This window comes from Anguilla anguilla, chromosome 14 (genome assembly GCF_013347855.1).
Source record: "Anguilla anguilla isolate fAngAng1 chromosome 14, fAngAng1.pri, whole genome shotgun sequence".
NCBI classification, from domain to species: Eukaryota; Metazoa; Chordata; class Actinopteri; order Anguilliformes; family Anguillidae; genus Anguilla; species Anguilla anguilla.
The window spans coordinates 40,576,720-40,595,936 of record NC_049214.1 but is presented as its reverse complement, the minus strand read 5'-3'; the positions used below and the strand labels follow the sequence as shown (position 1 = coordinate 40,595,936).

The 19,217-nt window shown below is 43.9% G+C and overlaps 1 protein-coding gene and 1 pseudogene across 1 annotated transcript; one reads left to right on the top strand and one right to left on the bottom strand.

Annotated features, from left to right (window-relative positions):
• Window positions 1-1,106: 1,106 nt before the first annotated feature.
• On the bottom strand, window positions 1,107-8,410 carry LOC118213246 (E3 ubiquitin-protein ligase NEURL3-like). Its single transcript, XM_035392079.1, has 4 exons — window positions 8,215-8,410; window positions 4,217-4,726; window positions 3,664-3,840; window positions 1,107-1,999 (listed from the first exon to the last, which is right to left on the bottom strand). The coding sequence occupies exons 1-4, from the start codon at window positions 8,249-8,251 to the stop codon at window positions 1,824-1,826; spliced, it is 900 nt and encodes a 299-aa protein (XP_035247970.1). The 5' UTR covers window positions 8,252-8,410; the 3' UTR covers window positions 1,107-1,823.
• A 5,592-nt stretch (window positions 8,411-14,002) lies between these two features.
• On the top strand, window positions 14,003-18,926 carry LOC118213069 (annotated as a pseudogene).
• The last annotated feature ends 291 nt before the right edge of the window (window positions 18,927-19,217 follow it).

Here is a 19,217-nt window from a genome sequence, read left to right as displayed (position 1 = left end):
TTCTGTCTCCCTAAGTCTGGGACTTCTGTCCCCTGAAGCCTTCTGTCCCCCTAAGCCTGGGACTTCTGTCTCCTTAAGCCTTCTGTCCCCCTAAGCCTGGGACTTCTGTCCCCTGAAGCCTTCTGTCCCCCTAAGCCTGGGACTTCTGTCCCCTGAAGCCTTCTGTCCCCCTAAGCCTGGGACTTCTGTCCCCCTAAGCCTGGGACTTCTGTCCCCCTAAGTCTGGGACTTCTGTCCTCTGAAGCCTTCTGTCCCCCTAAGCCTGGGACTTCTGTCCCCTGAAGCCTTCTGTCCCCCTAAGCCTGGGACTTCTGTCCCCTGAAGCCTTCTGTCCCCCTAAGTCTGGGACTTCTGTCCCCTGAAGCCTGGGACTTCTGTCCCCTGAAGCCTTCTGTCTCCCTAAGCCTGGGACTTCTGTCCCCTGAAGCCTTCTGTCTCCCTAAGCCTGAGACTTCTGTCCCGTGAAGCCTAGGACTTCTGTCCCCCTAAGCCTGGGACTTCTGTCCCCTTAAGCCTGGGACTTCTGTTCCCTGAAGCCTGGGACTTCTGTCTCCTTAAGCCTGGGACCTCTGTCAAACCTGGTCTGCCCAAGACTGAAAACAGCACTCAAACAAATATGAACAGCACACTCAAAGCACATACATACATACATACATAAATAAAGGAAAAATACAAATATTTACCGGATGTTACAGTTACTACTGACTTTGCAGTTGCGAAGCAGTCCCTAATGTGCAACAGGGTGTCACAACAAGAGCAGAGAGCCAGACGCATGCGCTCCAGCCCCATGGCATGACGCACGTCCCAAGCTGAGCAAAGATACGGCCATTTTCAGCTTTTCCCTCCCTGGATGCTATCAGAGAACGAAGTGGTAAGATGGGGACACTGCTTATTTGCTATGCCATCAATTTTTCTGAACTTGATCTGTATTGCAGGTTTATCACCTGCAAGTTTCCATTTACGGTACATTACATTAAACAGACAGCACATAAACAAACAAACAAATAATAAAATAATTTTTGTATTTGGTTTTACTGACTGCTTACCACCTGCATACAATGACACACACCATGTAAAAATGTATTATATATTTATTTTGTCTTGAATTAACAGTTTATTACATCATTACAGTACATACAATATTTTACTAAATTAATTTTTAACATCAACCCTATATTACTACAGTATATTGTCTCAATATAGACATTTTAGGAGTTATGAGAATATGGGTCTAATTGGTTTCAGTACGTAGTACAGGGTTGTGCAGAAAGCATGAATTACAGCAACAATACTAAAATCACATTTTTTGAAGGGTTGCATGGTGGTGCAGTGGGTAGCCAAATCTCGGCAATCCCTCTGGGTATTCCGGTTTCCTCCCAGAGTCCGAAAACATGTAGGTCGGCCTGGAGGCCCTAAATTGCCCCTAGGTTTGAGTGTGTGAGTGAGTGGTGTGTATGCCCTGTGCGCATTTAGTGAAATAACCTGCTTAGACCTTTAGAGCTTCAGTTGCTCTTTGCAGTGGTAGCAGACTGTCATGTTCATTAGCTGCCCAGGCACTTCCTGCAGAAAGTCAGCCAACAGTGCCTGAATAAGAGCACAGCAGGAAGTGTCTTATGCCAGGATTTGAACACAGAACCCAACGGCTATAAACTCCGCCCAACACGCTGTCCCCCTTGTTCCTGACATTTCTTACATTGTATTTCATGCTGATGTACAGCAATGCCAGAGCAGCAGCACTGAATCAGTGTGCTGTGCAGTTTCAGCTTGTGAAGGGAACAGCCAATCAGATCACTTCTTCATTCCCTCTTGCTGGCTCCGCCTCCTCAGCCCTCATGCACATCGCAGAAACCAATGATTGGCTGACGGCAGAGGGGGCAGTTGCCAAACTCTTCGGCCACTCTGGTGGCACAGGGGATGCAAAGGCACCGGTGACCACAGGACAGGGTGACACTGGCCCTCAAGGACAGACAGACGGAACAGTCCTCCTCCAAATGCACACCTGTACACAGATACAAGCACACACTCAGACACTGGAGACAGAGCCATCTGGGTACACAGGTACAAACACACACTCACACACTGGAGACAGAGCCACCTGGGTACACAGGTACAAACACACACTCACACACTGGAGACAGAGCCACCTGGGTACACAGGTACAAACACACACTCACACACTGGAGACAGAGCCACCTGGGTACACAGATACAAACACACACTGGAGACAGAGCCAACTGGGTACACAGATACAAACACACACTCACACACTGGAGACAGAGCCATCTGGGTACACAGATACAAACACACACTGGAGACAGAGCCACCTGGGTACACAGATACAAACACACACTCACACACTGGAGACAGAGCCATCTGGGTACACAGATACAAACACACACTGGAGACAGAGCCACCTGGGTACACAGGTACAAACACACACTCACACACTGGAGACAGAGCCACCTGGGTACACAGGTACAAACACACACTCACACACTGGAGACAGAGCCACCTGGATACACAGGTACAAACACACACTCACACACTGGAGACAGAGCCACCTGGGTACACAGGTACAAACACACACTCACACACTGGAGACAGAGCCACCTGGGTACACAGATACACTCACACACTGGAGACAGAGCCACCTGCGTACACAGGTACAAACAAACACTCACACACTGGAGACAGAGCCACCTGGGTACACAGATACAAACACACACTCACACACTGGAGACAGAGCCACCTGGGTACACAGGTACAAACACACACTCACACACTGGAGACAGAGCCACCTGGGTACACAGATACAAACACACACTCACACACTGGAGACAGAGCCACCTGGGTACACAGGTACAAACACACACTCACACACTGGAGACAGAGCCACCTGGGTACACAGGTACAAACACACACTCACACACTGGAGACAGAGCCACCTGGGTACACAGGTACAAACACACACTCACACACTGGAGACAGAGCCACCTGGGTACACAGGTACAAACACACACTCACACACTGGAGACAGAGCCACCTGGGTACACAGGTACAAACACACACTCACACACTGGAGACAGAGCCACCTGGGTACACAGGTACAAACACACACTCACACACTGGAGACAGAGCCACCTGGGTACACAGGTACAAACACACACTCACACACTGGAGACAGAGCCACCTGGGTACACAGGTACAAACACACACTCACACACTGGAGACAGAGCCATCTGGGTACACAGATACAAACACACACTCACACACTGGAGACAGAGCCACCTGGGTACACAGGTACAAAAACACACTCACACACTGGAGACAGAGCCACCTGGGTACACAGGTACAAACACACACTCACACACTGGAGACAGAGCTCAACCACCACCCCTCCTGCCCATGATGGTGTCTATGGTGAGGATATTATTATTATTATTATTATTATTATTATTATTATTATTCTTACAAACAATAATAATAAGGTGTATGGCTGAAGAATGGCTTGTTATTTAAGTTGTTATTGTGAGGCAGTAGTCACCAGGGTTGGAATGAGCACTGAATAGAACCCATACTGTGGCCCGCACTGTTCTGATATGGTCTGTAAAAGTGGGCCTGAATGGAATGGTAGTCTTCTGTATTGAAATGAGGAACCCTTACCTGTAGGGGGTGCTGTGTCAGGGAGCTGCTGCTGTTGTGGAAGAGAGGCAGTGCTTCTGTGCACATGGAAGGTCCTGCCTTTGGGAACACACAGGCAGCTGTCTCCACGGGACACTGGAGGTGGGGGCGGAGTGGGGCAGGATCTCCTTATCCCAAATTTTCCCTTCTTCTCCGATCCTGTGGAAAAGACAGGGAAATGGACGGATGGCTAAGACCAGCAGCCATACCACCATGCACCCTGCTCCTGCCAAATGGCTGAAGCTAAGCAAGTATATTTGCTCCTTTTCATTCCTGTTTTCACTCTCAACTATAAGTGATCAAAGTATGTGTAATGAAAGAGGGAAAGGGGGAGGGAGAGAGAATGTGAGGGAGAGAAAGATAGAGTGGGAGGAGCGGGAGAGACAAAAAGAGAGAGAGGGGGAGGGGGGGGTTGACTAAATGGTATGGTATGTAAATACTGATGACAGCACTCCCTAAAGCAGGTAATACAGAAAGGTCTCAGTACCTCACAGCATTTAAATTTACACTCTGACCTCCAAAGAGTCCCACTCACCCAATAAGAGCACTGCTCGTGTCTGTCCATACACGTCAATCATGGCCCACAGCTTTCGTCTGACGTCCACGCCCTCCTGCAGCACGCCTCGCCGTCCGCTGCTGTTCTCCAAGATGACCCGCCCCTGGGGGTCCACCCAGAAGCACAGCTCCGAGCCCAGTGGGGCGAGCGAGTCCGGCACCACCCCCGCCCAGTAGCCGGGCTTGTCCGTCAGGTGTGGAATCGCCATGGCAGCAGGGGAAGCCCACACGGGGGGGACGGCGGTGAACCCTAGCCGAAGAGCCCCTTCCCAGTGCTGGTCCCCGACCTCGACTCGCAAGCGTATCCTCTCCCTCACCTTCACCGGCCGGCTGCTGAAGACCACACCGTTCTGGAAGGTTCCACGGGCCCTTTCTGCCCTCCGGCCGCCCAGGCTGAGGGAGATCTGGGACCCCGCTGACCCTGTGTGGAAGGCCAGTGGGCCCAGGCAGCGATGGCGGCCGCCACACAAGTGGGGGGGCCAGGGGGGGCCTAGAAAGAACCACAAACAGGACGAAGAGCAGTGAGATTCACTATCACCATAAACAAGGTATGTCTTCTGACACATGAAAGTTAAACTTTACCACCGTGCTGATATATAAAGCTGAGGCAGTCAGAGGGACACAGAGCAGATCTGTGTCTTCATGGTAATGTCTATTCAGTGGGCACAACACTGGAAGACAAGTCTTCCAATTAACATTCCAGTTTCCAGGACAGAGATTAGGCTTCCTCAGATCAATCACAACTTTAAATTAAATAGACACGGGAAGTGTCTTTGTGTGGGAATTTTACCATCCACTGTACTGATTGCATCAAGGGCAGACAGATTTTGCTGGACGTAAACCAGGAAATATTTCTCCCTTATCTTTTATGATTGAGATTACACATTACCATAGTGTTGTTTTGCTCCATTTATGCACTTTCACTTTTAGTTTGTATCAAGCAGTGGGAGCATTCTGACTGTCCTTGAGCTTCTATCATTTATTACTACAGGGTTGTAAGTATTTGTACAGCAAACGTGCACCTTCTTTGTTTCCGTCTTAGAAAAACACTTCAGTAAAAGTGATCATACTAAACAATGTGTGTTTGAAATTATTTCTGGTATGTATGTATGTATATATATATATATATATATATATATATATATGCATACTTATATACTTACATATGCATGCACACGTACAGTTCTTTTTACTAATGAACGGACATCTGGGCCAGAGTACCAGGCACATTGGGTGCTTTTAACCTTTTAAACCTTTTATCACAGACTGAAATTATTTCTGAACTAAACGGTTTTCATGCATTCCAAAATCAAACCCTGACCAGACAGCATGCTCTCTTACAACAGCACTGGACTAGGCCTCTCTATATGAAAGTCAATTCTTTAGTTGTTTTTTTTAAAGTGTCCGATTAAAAATGGTCTTACTTTTCCATTTAGTAATTTCCTTGATTTCCTTCCTTAATTTCCTTCCACACTTTGGCAGAGGCATGTTTTCCAGAATTCACTTTCCTGCAGGGGATCCAGACTCATGTTGTTGGTAGGGGAGTGGGGGTGGTGGAATGGTCACTTTGTTGATCCCCTTTATGAATTTAAAAGCTTCAATCAAATCACCCCTGAGTCTCCTTTTACTAAGCTTGAATAGATTAAGCATCTTAAGTCTTTCCTCATAGCTTTTATCTTTCATACCAGGAATCAATTTGGTTGCACTTCTTTGAACCTTTTCCAGAGCCTTTATATCTTTCTTGTAGTATGGTCTCCAGAACTGCACTCTAGTAGTGTGTCATTCGTAAACTTTTTTTTTTAGTTTTGAACAAATCTTTTTGGTGAATGAAGGGAACTGACTCACCTCCATGTAAGGATTTGTTCCTTTTGTTCACCCCTCAGTAAGTTAAATTGGGAACTTGCCACTCACTGAAGCTGTAGCTACTCCTCCCATTTATCAATTTTTCTGTTGTCTATAGTAGCCTCTAGCCAATGACAACATTGATCCGCTTGAGAGGGTTGTGCTTTGCTCTGAGCCCCTCTCGTCGGTGTGCACGAATCAACAACAGTTGATTCGTGCACACCCAATCAATAATTGATTCGTGCACATTTCAGTTCGTGAAATGAAAGCGGTGGGGAGTCGGGGACTGAATTTGTGAAGGAACTGGACATTCTGAATCCTTGAGTCTGGGTCTGGAACTGGAATGTGTTTAACACAAGTGGCCGCAGCTCCACGTGTCTTCCACCCCCTGATACTTTTGTATTGCAATGACAAACTTGCCTGAGTAATAAGTAGATCTATAGAATTAAAAACATCTTGCTTACACTAGCTGGTTAGCCGAGTTACACCTGGGAAATGCTATAGGCTATGAGTAGCCTACTCTCTTATTTGCATAATGTAAATAAACGTGAACAAACAAGGCCATTAATGTATGATGCAGGAAATCGACACAACGCAGTTACCAAAAACAAATAGCTATAGCTCAGGCACGTAAACTCATATCCAATAATCCCTCTGCCATGTAAAATCACAATTTTGGCTAGCTATTTTACAACCCGTTTGATCCACTATAAAACAGCTGCACCACAAAGGTACAAATTCATAAGAAATTGTCCCACATTGCAAATTCATGTGCTCTTTCTAATAAAATGTAAAATAACCTATAGGCTACATTATATTGTAATCATCAACCCTTCTGCGAGCAAACAGTAAACGCTACTTGAGTAAATAGTCAGAAAACATTGCCATATCATTTTTAAATCAGCAAAATGTTTTTGAAAATATCTATGAACCGCATAGCCTAATAGCATTGTTGGCTTGTCCTATGTTAATGTAGGCATTCACATACAAGCACAGAATCTCGTTTCTTTCACTAGGAACTAGAGTCTGAAGTCGGAATCAGTCACAGCATGACTCTCGTTTTTGTTCACTAGGAACTGGACTCAGTGAACGAAGAGTCATAAGTCAGAGTGAGGAACGAAGGACCCGGTGAACGAATCTGGGAACGAATCCTATTAGGGAACAGAATCAAAGGGCTCGTGTCCCTGAAAGGAACTGGAACGCCAACCACTACTGCACACAATACTCCAAATGTGGTCAAACAAATGTATTGTATAAGATAAGTATAACTTCCTTTGATTTATACTCAATAATTTTGGCTATATATTCCAGCATCCCGTTGGCCTTTTTTTTTTACCGCTACAGCACAGTTCCTAGAAACTGAAAGGCTTGGATCAACCATTACTCCCAAGTCTTTTTCAAACTGAGCACTTTCCAAATTTGTTCCTGCCGTAAAGTAATCCTGCCTAATGTTTTTATTTCCCACATGCATCCCTTTACATTTGGCTATACTAAATTTCATTTGCCAGGTTTCCACCCCAATATGCCTGCAATACCTGTCTGTTTGCTCTTGGGGTAAAATAAAAATAAAAGGTTTATCACTGGCTTTATATTTTAACTTTGAGGACTGTGTCTGTCATTTTTCTCTGTTTTTCCTACAGTAAAATAAATCCTAATTTACACACTTTGTAAATTAATTTAATAAATGCAACAGGCATTTAAAAAGCATTTAAAAACAGTGTTTGAAAGATCTGATTAAACATTTCTTTGTCATTATTGTTGTGGAGTATAACAATCAGAGTAATGTTTTTAGGATATTAGAGTATTTACAGAAAATTAACCTCTGGGAGACCATTTGTGTGACTGTTGTACCTTTTCAAATGAAATTCATTTTCAAACACATAATTATCTTATCTCATTAATTTGCAAGCCCCAGTTTGATGCATAAACAGAGGTGGTAATCGTGCAAACTCTTCTGGTTGTCCTTCAGAGAACAATCCCCTGCCTGCTGCTGACAGTGAGGCGGGGTAGCAGGGGTGAAAGATGGTAGCAGGGGGATAGATCAGATCTGGGGATGAGTACCAGTCTCTTTCTACTATTTATTTTTAATTACCTTTTAAAATGTATATTTTACAAAAAAAATATGATATTACTCACCACATTCAGCTGTGGATAGTTTGATTTCATGCAACATCTTGTTCCTCTCAGTGCTTGGCTGTGTGCCACGGGGTTTCAGGTGAGCAAAGAACACTCAGTTGTGAGTCGCAGGTAACTTTTCTGAGCTTTGTGACTCCCAGCCAGTAGGGTGGTCTCAAAGTACTTAGGTGGGAGAAGAGAGGCTTGGCTATTCGTTCAAAATGGCCAATGTCTGACTCTGATTTAAAAAGTAACCAGCCTACTTGAAAAAGAAAAAAACAGAGGGGATGGGTGGAGGAGGAGAGATGCAACTGAAAAGCCGCCAAGTGCAGAGTGTGTGCGTGTGCTTGTTTTTCTGTGTCCTACTGATTGCTTATCAGTCCAGTTATCTCATCGGCTGTCATGTAGCCAGATTGCTTTTCAGCACACACGTTTTCTAGTGAGGTGAACCAACGGGAAGAGCAGCAGTTTCTTGTAAATAGAAAGCGTGGTGAAGAGGCCTGGTCATGTGACTTGTGTAAGACTGAAAGATGTTTTTACTTTACGTTCCATCATATTTTCACATCTCCCTTCTCTATTTTATTTTTATAAAGTTTTTGTCACATGTTTACATAAAATGACATTACATTAAATCTGCGCTCAGGGATGGAAGTGTGGTAACATTGTGTGATGGATGCATTTGGAGAAAAGAGCTTACCAGTTGTTGAAAAATCTGAAATATAAGTAATGATCTAATCGCTGCTACTGCACAGAATTGTGCTCACACAATTATTGCTATAACAATCACTGTTCAAAAGGGTATAGGCTACCTGCTGTGTAGTTAGGGTAAAGCCAGTCATCCTCCAACAAGAAGCACCTTCATAATCGCCTCCATGCATCCAATGCATTTTGTTTTCCTTTTTTCTTCTTTTTTTTTGTTTATCCACAGTGTTATGCATGTTCAGGAAATTCTAAAATGAATGCATCAAACTGCTGTAGGCTACACTATTTGATGAAGAAGACATTTGAATCCAGGTCTAATTCCAACCGTTTTTTTATAACCATCCTTTTAACACATTTAATGTAGACTTTTATTTAATAATTACATTCATTAGAGAATTGACTAAGTACCGCTATTTCAACATTGATGCATTTGAAATTATTTTGTAGTTACAATAGCATGTCTGTTACAGGAAAATATATAACAGTGACCTTTAATCAATCACTTACCTAAGAAACTGACTTGGTGTTTTCTATCAGGAATTAGCTGCATGTTTATGAGACAACTGTAATGTTTTATGCATCGACTTGCATCCTAAAGACTGAGTGGTCACCTGACCAAGCAACAAACTGAATATATAAATATATATATTTATATGGAAAGTAAGTTCTAGAGTGTTAAATGACAAACATGAATTTAAAAATATTTTTTGGTTGCAATTTATACAATATAAAACATCTAAAATAAAAAGTTATTACATTTAATGACAGAACCCAAACATGATTACACACATTTTAAAAAAAGATCTTTGTGACTGTGTGATAAACATACATTATAAATGTAATGATTACACATTTTTATTTGAACAGAACGCAAACATAGTCTCTTTGGAGTGATTCAGGATGAATCACTTGGCATGTCTGGATTGTGATTTAGAGTAAATGGCGGCATGGCTGGACTGTGATTTAGAGTAAATGGCTGCATGGCTGGATTGTGATTTAGAGTAAATGGCTTTATTGTATGTGTTACTTTGTACTATGCAGAATTCAAGGCTGTGGGACAGGGATAGTCATATGGAAAGTGAAAGCTTCTACATGAGACTGTAACTGCTCACATAATTTCAGGCTTCGTCTTATGTAAAAAGAGTAATTCATCAGAGAGACAGGTCTAGCAATTTCTGAATTTTCCAGAAGGTCCCAGAAGATGTGGAAATGTGCAGTTATTGAAAGATGTTCCACCTTCTATATTCTACACTCTGTGATGTAGATTTCTCTCTGCTCATGCTCACTTATTTTCTGCCGCTTATGACTGTTTGTGCTTGAAAATTGCTGACATACTGTACTTGTTTCATCTTTGATAAGAGAAAGAACCAGTCATATGCAGGGGTTAAATTGGGATTTGGGAGGTGGGTGGACCCTGAGATCCGGTGGGAGGTGGGTGACAAAAAGGTACAAACCAATGAATGTCTCAGCTCAGAATAGTTGTATCTTTAATGTATTGTGCCCATAATTGTAATTAAGGAAAACAATGTTTTAAAAAGAATGTATACTATTGATGCAAGCTTTTACATAAAATATTTCAAGTTTATTGAGTGTTGTTAATGCAGATAATTTTTTACCCACAAAAATAATCGGTCATCCTTCTTCTCTTTTCTCCTCCCTTTCTTCTTCCTTTATCCATCTTTCTTAAACTGTCGAATTGAAACAAAATAAAACCAGCGGCGACTGGTGAGCTAAAAATGGGTGATGCGCAAAACTTTCCTTTAAACTAATCATTGATCTCAAACTGTTTTAATTAATTTTCAGTGATTAACAAGCATGCAAACGATCTGACTAAGCAATTGGAAAGGGACACACAGCTTCTTCGCATTGTGTTAGGGAGATTAAATGATAAATGCGATTTAGAGAAATCAGTTTTAATCACTAAGCAGTGGCGGAATTTTCCCCTGAATTTCCTTGAGTATCAATACAATTAATCCACAAAATAGGCCACTCAATACTATCATATATAGCCAGCTCTCCCTAAATAGGCAGTTTTAGCGAGTAGCCTAGGCCTTATAGCCTACATTTATTTTCATTTGCAGTACGAATCATTTTTAATCAACATTGTTTGTGGATACATGCACTTCTTTCTCCGCACTCGTATTCATGGCAAATATCTGCAATGCGTAGATTGTAAACAAAATTGAAGTGCAGGTTTTTGTTTTTGCTGGTTATTCTGAAATCTAACACGGTAGATAAGAGACTGGTGCATCTTGTTTGTTAAGTGTAGACTACTTGGTGATTAAAACAGATTTTTAACAGATAAATTGAATTTATGTTTTAATCCCCCTAACATGGTATAAAGACGCTGTGTGTTAGGCTACTTGCCATTTGATTAGTCTGATCATTGGCACGCTTGATAATAAAAGAAAAATTACTAATGAAAACAGGTTGAGATCAATGATTAGTTTAAAGGAAAGTTTTGGCCCCACCAATTTTCAGCTCACCAGTCGCCGCTGAATAAAACGTTATGTGGGAAATATTCAATCCTAGCTTAGCTGCTGACCAGCAACCTGCTGATTTTGCTCAAGCAATCAAAGTTGCCGTTAATAATAGCCGGCATTCGTGGGGGCTGTTTATTCATCTCTTTTTAAAATGTTGCATAGATGAAATTACATGTTAATGAAATTACCTACGGCGTCCGCTTCCAAACAATCAAGACAATCAACGATATTTTTCTTTCTGTGCCTGTCTATATAAACGACTGTTCCTCCTTTTTCTTCAGTTCATTTTCTTCGGATTTTTGATTGGTTGAGCGAGTAACTGGCTAGAGGGAACACATGGACTGGAGCATACGAAAAATAGACTGGATTGTCATAGTTATTTGTGAAACTGCAGGGCAAAATTATTTATTTATTTACCAAAGGTGGGTAGACGCCGTACACCCGCGTCCACCCCCAATTTAACCCCTGGTCATATGGAAACTGAAGGCTACAGCAGTTCATCCTGGACACATGCATGGTTTTTGTGCTGGCTGTATAATAGCATAAGGAGGAAATCTATCCATCCATTATCAAACCAACTTATTCCTGGTCAGAGTCACGGGGGGATGGAGGCTATTACGGCCTGCCATGAAGAATAAAAGTCCCATTTTGACATTGTGCCATATTCCAGACATTTAACAAAATTTTTTAACGGATTGAAGTTAGGTCTCCTGGTATGGTTGGTACTCCCCCTGAGGTGTAGCTAAAGTTCTGTTCCTGATTAGAGCCACCACTATTACAGCTGAGGAATACAGCCATTCCAAAGGGGACATTTGGAAGAGCTGTTAGTCCTGCTCTGATACTTTAATTATTAAAAAAAAAAGATCCTGCACACTGTGCTCGCTATCATCCCATATCACTTTTAAATGCAGACAAAAAATTATTTTCAACGACTTTGAAGGGTAATTCAATGAATTTTCTTTTATAAGCTGATTCATCCACCTCAAAGGGGTTTTGTAAGAAATATTTTGGACAGGTACCTTGTGCAGGCTTTTGCATACACCACATGGCCAAAAGTATGTGGACACCTGTATGTGCTTGTTGAACATCTAATTCAAAAACCGTAATTTTGGATGAGATTTTGAAGTATTTGAAGTATCTGGGAATAGATATGTACCATTTCTTTGAAGAACTACTCATAAAACTACAATAATACACGGTTTGTCTTTCTCTTTTACGGGATGGATCTCAGTAATTAAAATGAATGTACTCCCAAGGACATGCTTTTGCAGCACTATGTTATCTGTCTCTGATCCACCCAGGAATTGAGATAAATGACAGTCTGATTACTCGGTTCATATAGAAAGGAAATTGCCAGGGCACTAAATTAGTTATGTTACAAAATAAGGAGGAAGTAGGGGATGGTCTGAGCCAAATTTCAAACTTTAGTTTAATGCAATGAATTTGTATCCTTGTATCAATTTTACGCCTGTCTCTGGGTCCAAGTGCAGAAAGACAGAGTGAATCTTAGCACTTTGAGTCAAGGAATATTTGCAGGCCAGTAACTAAAGACATGTAGGCTTAGATAAACCGGCTTCAATCCATATCTGGCCTAAGATTGAGGAACTGTAAAAATGGAGATTAAAGTGGCAAGTACACCTGTTTCAGAATGTTTTTCTGTTTTGCTGGATAACCTTTTATTTCTCAGCAATTGAGAAAAGTGGACATACATGCAAAAAATGATATTAAGTTTGGATAGAATAAATTCAACAGTGGAGTTCATCTTGAGGGTATTGGCACAAATGCAAATGCCATTTACCATTTTGGATTTTTATTTTGGATCTGCTATCTTCTAATGATGTTTTTTGGAAAAACTTACTGAACTATTAAAAAATGTGACCACAATAATGAGATAATTGTCATGGATGATTTTAATTGAATTGTCTGACAATACAGATATGTTCTCGATCAAATATTGGCCAATGGCCCGAAAAGGAAAATAAAATTCTCAGACTGGCAGATACTTGACTGGATACTTTCAAATATAACTGGAACAAATCACTAAAATACAAATTTTATGATTGGAATTTCAAATCCTCGTTGGATTATGGGCTCTCTCATAAAAGTCTATCCATTTCATGTTTGTACTGGAGTATTAATGTTGTATTACTAATGCATTTCTGTGTCACTCTGAGTATTTTGAGTTTCCATGGAAACCATAAATCTGAAACCATGCAAAGCCACAGAAAACATTTAATATCTGTGCTACATTCCACATTCTGCACTGGAATACAGATAAATATCCCAGAATGCTTCAGCCTGTGGCCTTTGCACTTATTTACACATTCTGTTTGCAGACAGACCACACCAATTCTGACTTGTGTAAGAGCTCATTGATGGGAGGAGTAAGCATTTATATGGAAACTGGTAACATTCACTTGAAGAGATCTAAAGCTGTTTTTGCTTAATTTTGATTTCGCTGAGACCACGAGTAAGCAACATCAATCCTGAACTTCAATTTTTAAATAAATGTTTTTTTATTCTTAGTGTTATGCATGTTAAAATGAATGCATCAAACTGTTGTAGGGTGTTGAAAGACCCGAAACACTAGATGATTCCAGGAACATCACTGAAGATGTGTCCAGATGCATCAGCAGATGTATGTACACAGCTTACACCCTGAGTTTATCAGTGACAGCCAGAAAAGACTGGATGACAACCATGAAAAGTGTGGTGACGACTGGAGAGTCAGTGACAGCTCGGAGAGACGGCAACCGGGGCAGAACGGGCTGGCAACCCAATCTGTGTCCTCTGTGAGGAGGACTCCCACAAAAGCTACGATGAACCTAATGGAAAAATATCCCCAGGGGTGCCCGAGAGGGGGGGAGGATGAGCACCCCAGTCGGACGGACACAACAGCATCAGACCCAGGCAACGAACAAACGACTATGAGCAAGCAGTGTGTATGTGGCAAAATCTGCAAGAACGATCGCGGCTTGAAGATCCACCAAGTGAGGCTAAGTGTCTGGTGGGGGCAGGAGCAGCACAACGCACAGGTGTCCAACCAGGTGAGACGCAGGAGGTGCCAGGGCCGGAGTCACCCCATAGTGCCCGGAACCTCCAAGTGTTGCAAACTAATCCCTCTAGCATCAGATCTAACAGGAGGTGGATCAAATGGCCTGCAGCTAACATGACTTCACTGTGGAAGCAGTTTGACGAAGATGTCAACCAAATTCTGGAGGCAACAGTGAAGGGAGAGGCCGATAGGAAGCTACAAGCCATGACAACAGTCATTAGCCACGTTTCCACCAAAAGTACCCGGAACTTTTAGTCCCAGGAACTACTTTTCAAAGAACTAAAAGGTTCCTTCAGCCCATTGTTGTCGGCGTTTCCACCGCGGTCTAAAGTCCCCCGAAGATTAGGCAAATTAGCCCACTGACGTATGAAAAAGCGACGTTGTCGTCGGTCCATCTGTCCTATGATTTCTTCTGTAACCCCATACTACCACCAAAGTAGCCTACATTATTTTCTAATAACCGGGACAGCCCGGAGGGGTTTATTCCACTTATATACAACGGGTTACCAACAATGACTATATATGGTTACTTTTGTATTTATTGATTTTTATTGATTTAATCACCTGAAATTGAAATGTTCTTCTGCAGCCGTTTAGGCATATTTTACCGTTGTCAAGCAAAACTGTCATTGGTAGTTGAACTTGGACCGTTGTTATTCAACAAATAGGATATAACAGGCCAATAGTCAGATTGTAACTGTTTTATATACCCTCTCAAACACATTCATTGTTTTTATGCGAACATTCACTTTCATGTCTTGACATCCGAGGCGACAGAATGCATTCACATTCCACAATTAACTGGCAACAACAGCAGAAAACATGCACACGTTGTAAACAATTTGCTGTTAAATTGATTACTTTCTCATCGTCAATTCCATATAGGCTAATCGCAAAATGACAAGAATAGAACGAAAACTCGGACTTGCGTGAAAATTTAAATTAGCAGTGGTACAGCCACCGTTTGCTTTCCTTCAAAGTTACTGCTAGCCGAGCAGCGAAGTGTGCCCTCCAGATGCGAACCATGCACCATAAATTAGTCCATAGTCTTCCTGGTCTTTTTGTGGAATTGAAGAATGGCAGAGTAAAATTACGGCAGTCTGAAAAAGCAAAAGGGACGATTACTAGAATTAACCTGTTATTTTACCCTGACAAAAAGTGTTGAAGGTGATTTCCAATAATATTCAGCAACCGAATTAAACCGTTTGAATGTTTTGGTATGTAATGTGCTGTCCCAGCACGAATGCTTAGCATTTTATAAAACGAATACTAAAGCAAGAAAAGAACAGAAGAGCACACGTTATAATTCCACAACGTTGGCAGGCTATAACCAAAAGTAGGCTACTGTGCCGCATAACATATAAGTTTGATATCAAGTTATTATGAAAATAAATCGGTTTGCGGCTGCAGATTTATAAAAATGGCAGTTGAAATAAAACACTGCAAGTAGCCGACCAATCAGAAATTTTCAGCGCTTGCGCCCCACCCCAAAGGTTCCTGTACTTTTGGAAAGTACTACCCCCCAAGCAGGGGCTTATTTGGTCCCCGGAACTTAATTTAGACCCTAGTTCCTGTGGTCGAAACGCACTGAGTTCCTCAAAAGGTTTCTAGTTCCGGGGTAAAGTTCCTGCAGTGGAAACGCGGCTATTGTCGGCATCGCAGCTGAACGGTTCGGAGAAGAGGAGAAGAAAAGCTCCAGAACACTTTACTTGAAGAATCAAAGAGCGGTGAGGATCCACAACATCAGGCAGAAGTGCTGAAGTCCCAGTGCAAGAAGGCAGGAGAAGAGGAACGCATTGGCTTGGCCCAGCTGATGGGCATCCTACGGAAGAAGATCAGAGTCCTCCGCCGGGCAGAGTGGCATCGGAGGTTGCGTAGCGAAAGGGCTAGAAAACGTGCTGCCTTTATTGCCAACCCCTTCAAGTTCACCAAGGAGCTGCTGGGGCAGAAGCGCAGTGGGAAACTGGCCAGCTCGCAGGAAGACATAGACCAACATCTGAAGAAGACATACAGTGACCCTGAAAGAGAGCAGGAGTTGGGAGAGTGCAACATCTTAATAGACCCCCCTGGACCGGATGTGCAGTTCGACATGTTGGAGCTGCAGCTAAAGGAAGTCAGAGAGGTAGTCCGCAAAGCAAGGGCAACCTCTGCTCCAGGACCAAGTAGCACCTCCTACAAAGTGTACAAGAACTGTCCCAAACTCCTGCTGCGTCTGTGGAAGATCCTGCAAGTCTTCTGGAGAAGGGGTAAGATCTCAGAACAGTGGAGAGTGACTGAAGGGGTGTGGATCCCGAAGGAGGAAAACTCCACCCAGATAGACCAGTTCCACAATCATCTCCCTGCTGTGCGTTGAGGAGAAGGTCTTCTTCAGCGCCGTTTCCAAGCGGCTGTGCACCTACTTGGAAAAGAACACCTACATCGACACTTCAGTCCAGAAGGGTGGCGTTTCAGGGATGCCAGGCTGTCTGGAGCACACCGGTGTGGTGACACAGCTCATCAGGGAGGCCAGAGAGAACAAGGGCAACCTGTCAGTGTTGTGGCTCGACCTGGCAAATGCATATGGCTCCATTCCACACAAGCTGGTGCAGCTCACACTGACCAAACATCACGTCCCCAGCAGAATCAGAGACCTCATCGCTGATTACTACAGCAACTTCAGGATGAGGGTCTCTTCAGGAGCAATTATATCAAGCTGGCAGAAGGTGGAGATCGGCATCATCACAGGGTGCACTATCTCTGTGACACTGTTTTCCCTAGCCATGAACATGCTCACTAAGTCTGCTGAACCGGAGTGCAGAGGGCCCAGAATGAATTCCGCTCAACGGCAACCACCCATCAGGGCGTTCATGGATGACCTCACAGTCACCACAGAATCAGTCCCAGGCTGCCGGTGGATTCTGCAGGGGCTCGAAAAGCTGGTGGAGTGGGCCTGGATGCATTTCAAACCAGCCAAATCTAGATCTATGGTGCTGAGGAAAGGGAAGGTGGAGGAGAAGTTCCGGTTCACGATTGCAGGCACAGCCATCCCACAGAGAAGCCAATCAAGAGCTTAGGGAAGGTTTTTGACAGCTCTCTGAGGGACACAACATCCATCCAGTTGACCTGCACCGAGTTGGATAGCTGGCTGAAGGCTGTGGACAAGTCTGGCCTACCTGGGAAATTCAAAGCCTGGGTGTATCAACATGGCATTCTTCCCAGAATCCTGTGGCCCCTCCTTGTCTATGCAGTTCTGATCACAACAGTCGTAACCTTAGAGAGGAGGGTCAGCAACCAGCTCAGGAGATGGCTGGGGCTGCCAAAGAGCCTGAGCAGCATCGCACTCTACGGACACCACAACAAACTGCAACTACCCTTCAAATCCTTGGAGGAGGAATTCAAGGTAACAAGACCCAGAGAAGTGGTACAGTACAGGGACTCAAGTGATCCGAAGGTGGCCAAAGCAGGGATCCAAGTGAGGACTGGCAGGAAGTGGAGGGCACAGGAAGCTGTTCAGGCAAGGCTGTGTCACAAGAGGCTGGTGGGAGTGGTCACACGAGGCTGAGCTGGGCTAGGATCCTTTCCAACTCCCCAAAATGAACACCATCAGAGGCAAGGAATGGCGCCGCCTAGTTCAGGAGGAGATGAGAGCAGCAGTGGAGGAGACAAGAACCTGCAAGGCGGTGGGAATGAAGCAACAGGGGGCTTGGACTAGATGGGAAAATGCGGTCGAGAGGAAAGGGACCTGGGCTGAGCTTTGGAAAGCCGAGCCACACCGCATCAAATTTCTCATCCAGGCAGTGTATGATGTGATTCCAAGCCTATCAAATCTGCACACATGGGGCAAAGCAGAGTCACCAGCATGCCCACTGTGCTCCAAGCGAGGAACCCTGGAGCACACCCTCAGCTGCTGCACAAAGGCACTTGGAGAAGGACGGTACCGATGGAGGCATGATCAGGTCCTGAAGACCATCGCTGAAGCCATCAGCACAGGAGTTGAGTGGGCGAAGCGGTCCCGACCCTCCAAGCAGACCATCGCCTTTGTCAGAGCTGGGGAGCAGCCAGAACCCACCAGAAGAACATCTGCAGGCATCCTGACCTCTGCACGGGACTGGCAACTGTTGGTGGACCTTGAACGGCAGCTGAAGTTCCCCAACCATATCGCAGCAACCACCCTGCGACCAGACATTGTTCTTGTGTCTGAGTCCACCAAGCAAGCTGTGCTGTTGGAGCTGACAGTCCCATGGGAAGATCGCTTGGAAGAGGCCTTTGAAAGGAAGCTCTCCAAGTATGCGGGACTGGTCAGCAAATGTCAGCAGGCTGGGTGGAGAGCGAGGTGTCTCCCAGTGGAGATTGGATGCAGGGGATTCGCAGCCCGTTCTTTAGCCAGAGCCTTCAGCAATTTGGGCATCGAGGGAGAGAGGAAGAGGAGAGCCATCTGCAGTACCACCGATACGGCAGAGAGGGCTTCAAGATGACTGTGGCTCAAAAGAAGAGAGCCATGGGGTCATAAGTAGCTAGCCATCTGGACACGAGCTGGGGTCTGATCAGCCCCGGCTGGGTCACCTGGAGGAGGGTGTATGATGTTGAAAGACCCGAAACACTCAATGATTCCAGGAACATCACTGAAGATGTGTCCAGATGCATCAGCAGATGTATGTACACAGGGTACACTATTTGATGAAGAAGACATTTGAATCCAGGTCTAATTCCAACTATTTTTATGATCTTGCATTCAACACATTTATGATAGACTTTTATTTGATAATTACATTCATTAGTGAATTGACTAAGTACCACTATTTCAA

Excerpts from the sequence above, each read along its gene's own strand:
- LOC118213246 (XM_035392079.1), bottom strand. The coding sequence starts at position 8,251 with ATGTTGCATGAAATCAAACTATCCACAGCTGAATGTG. Across the intron at positions 3,841-4,216 it reads ACGAGCAGTGCTCTTATTGG|GATCGGAGAAGAAGGGAAAA; the intron begins GTGAGTGGGACT and ends TCTTTTCCACAG. Across the intron at positions 2,000-3,663 it reads TGACACAGCACCCCCTACAG|GTGTGCATTTGGAGGAGGAC; the intron begins GTAAGGGTTCCT and ends ATCTGTGTACAG.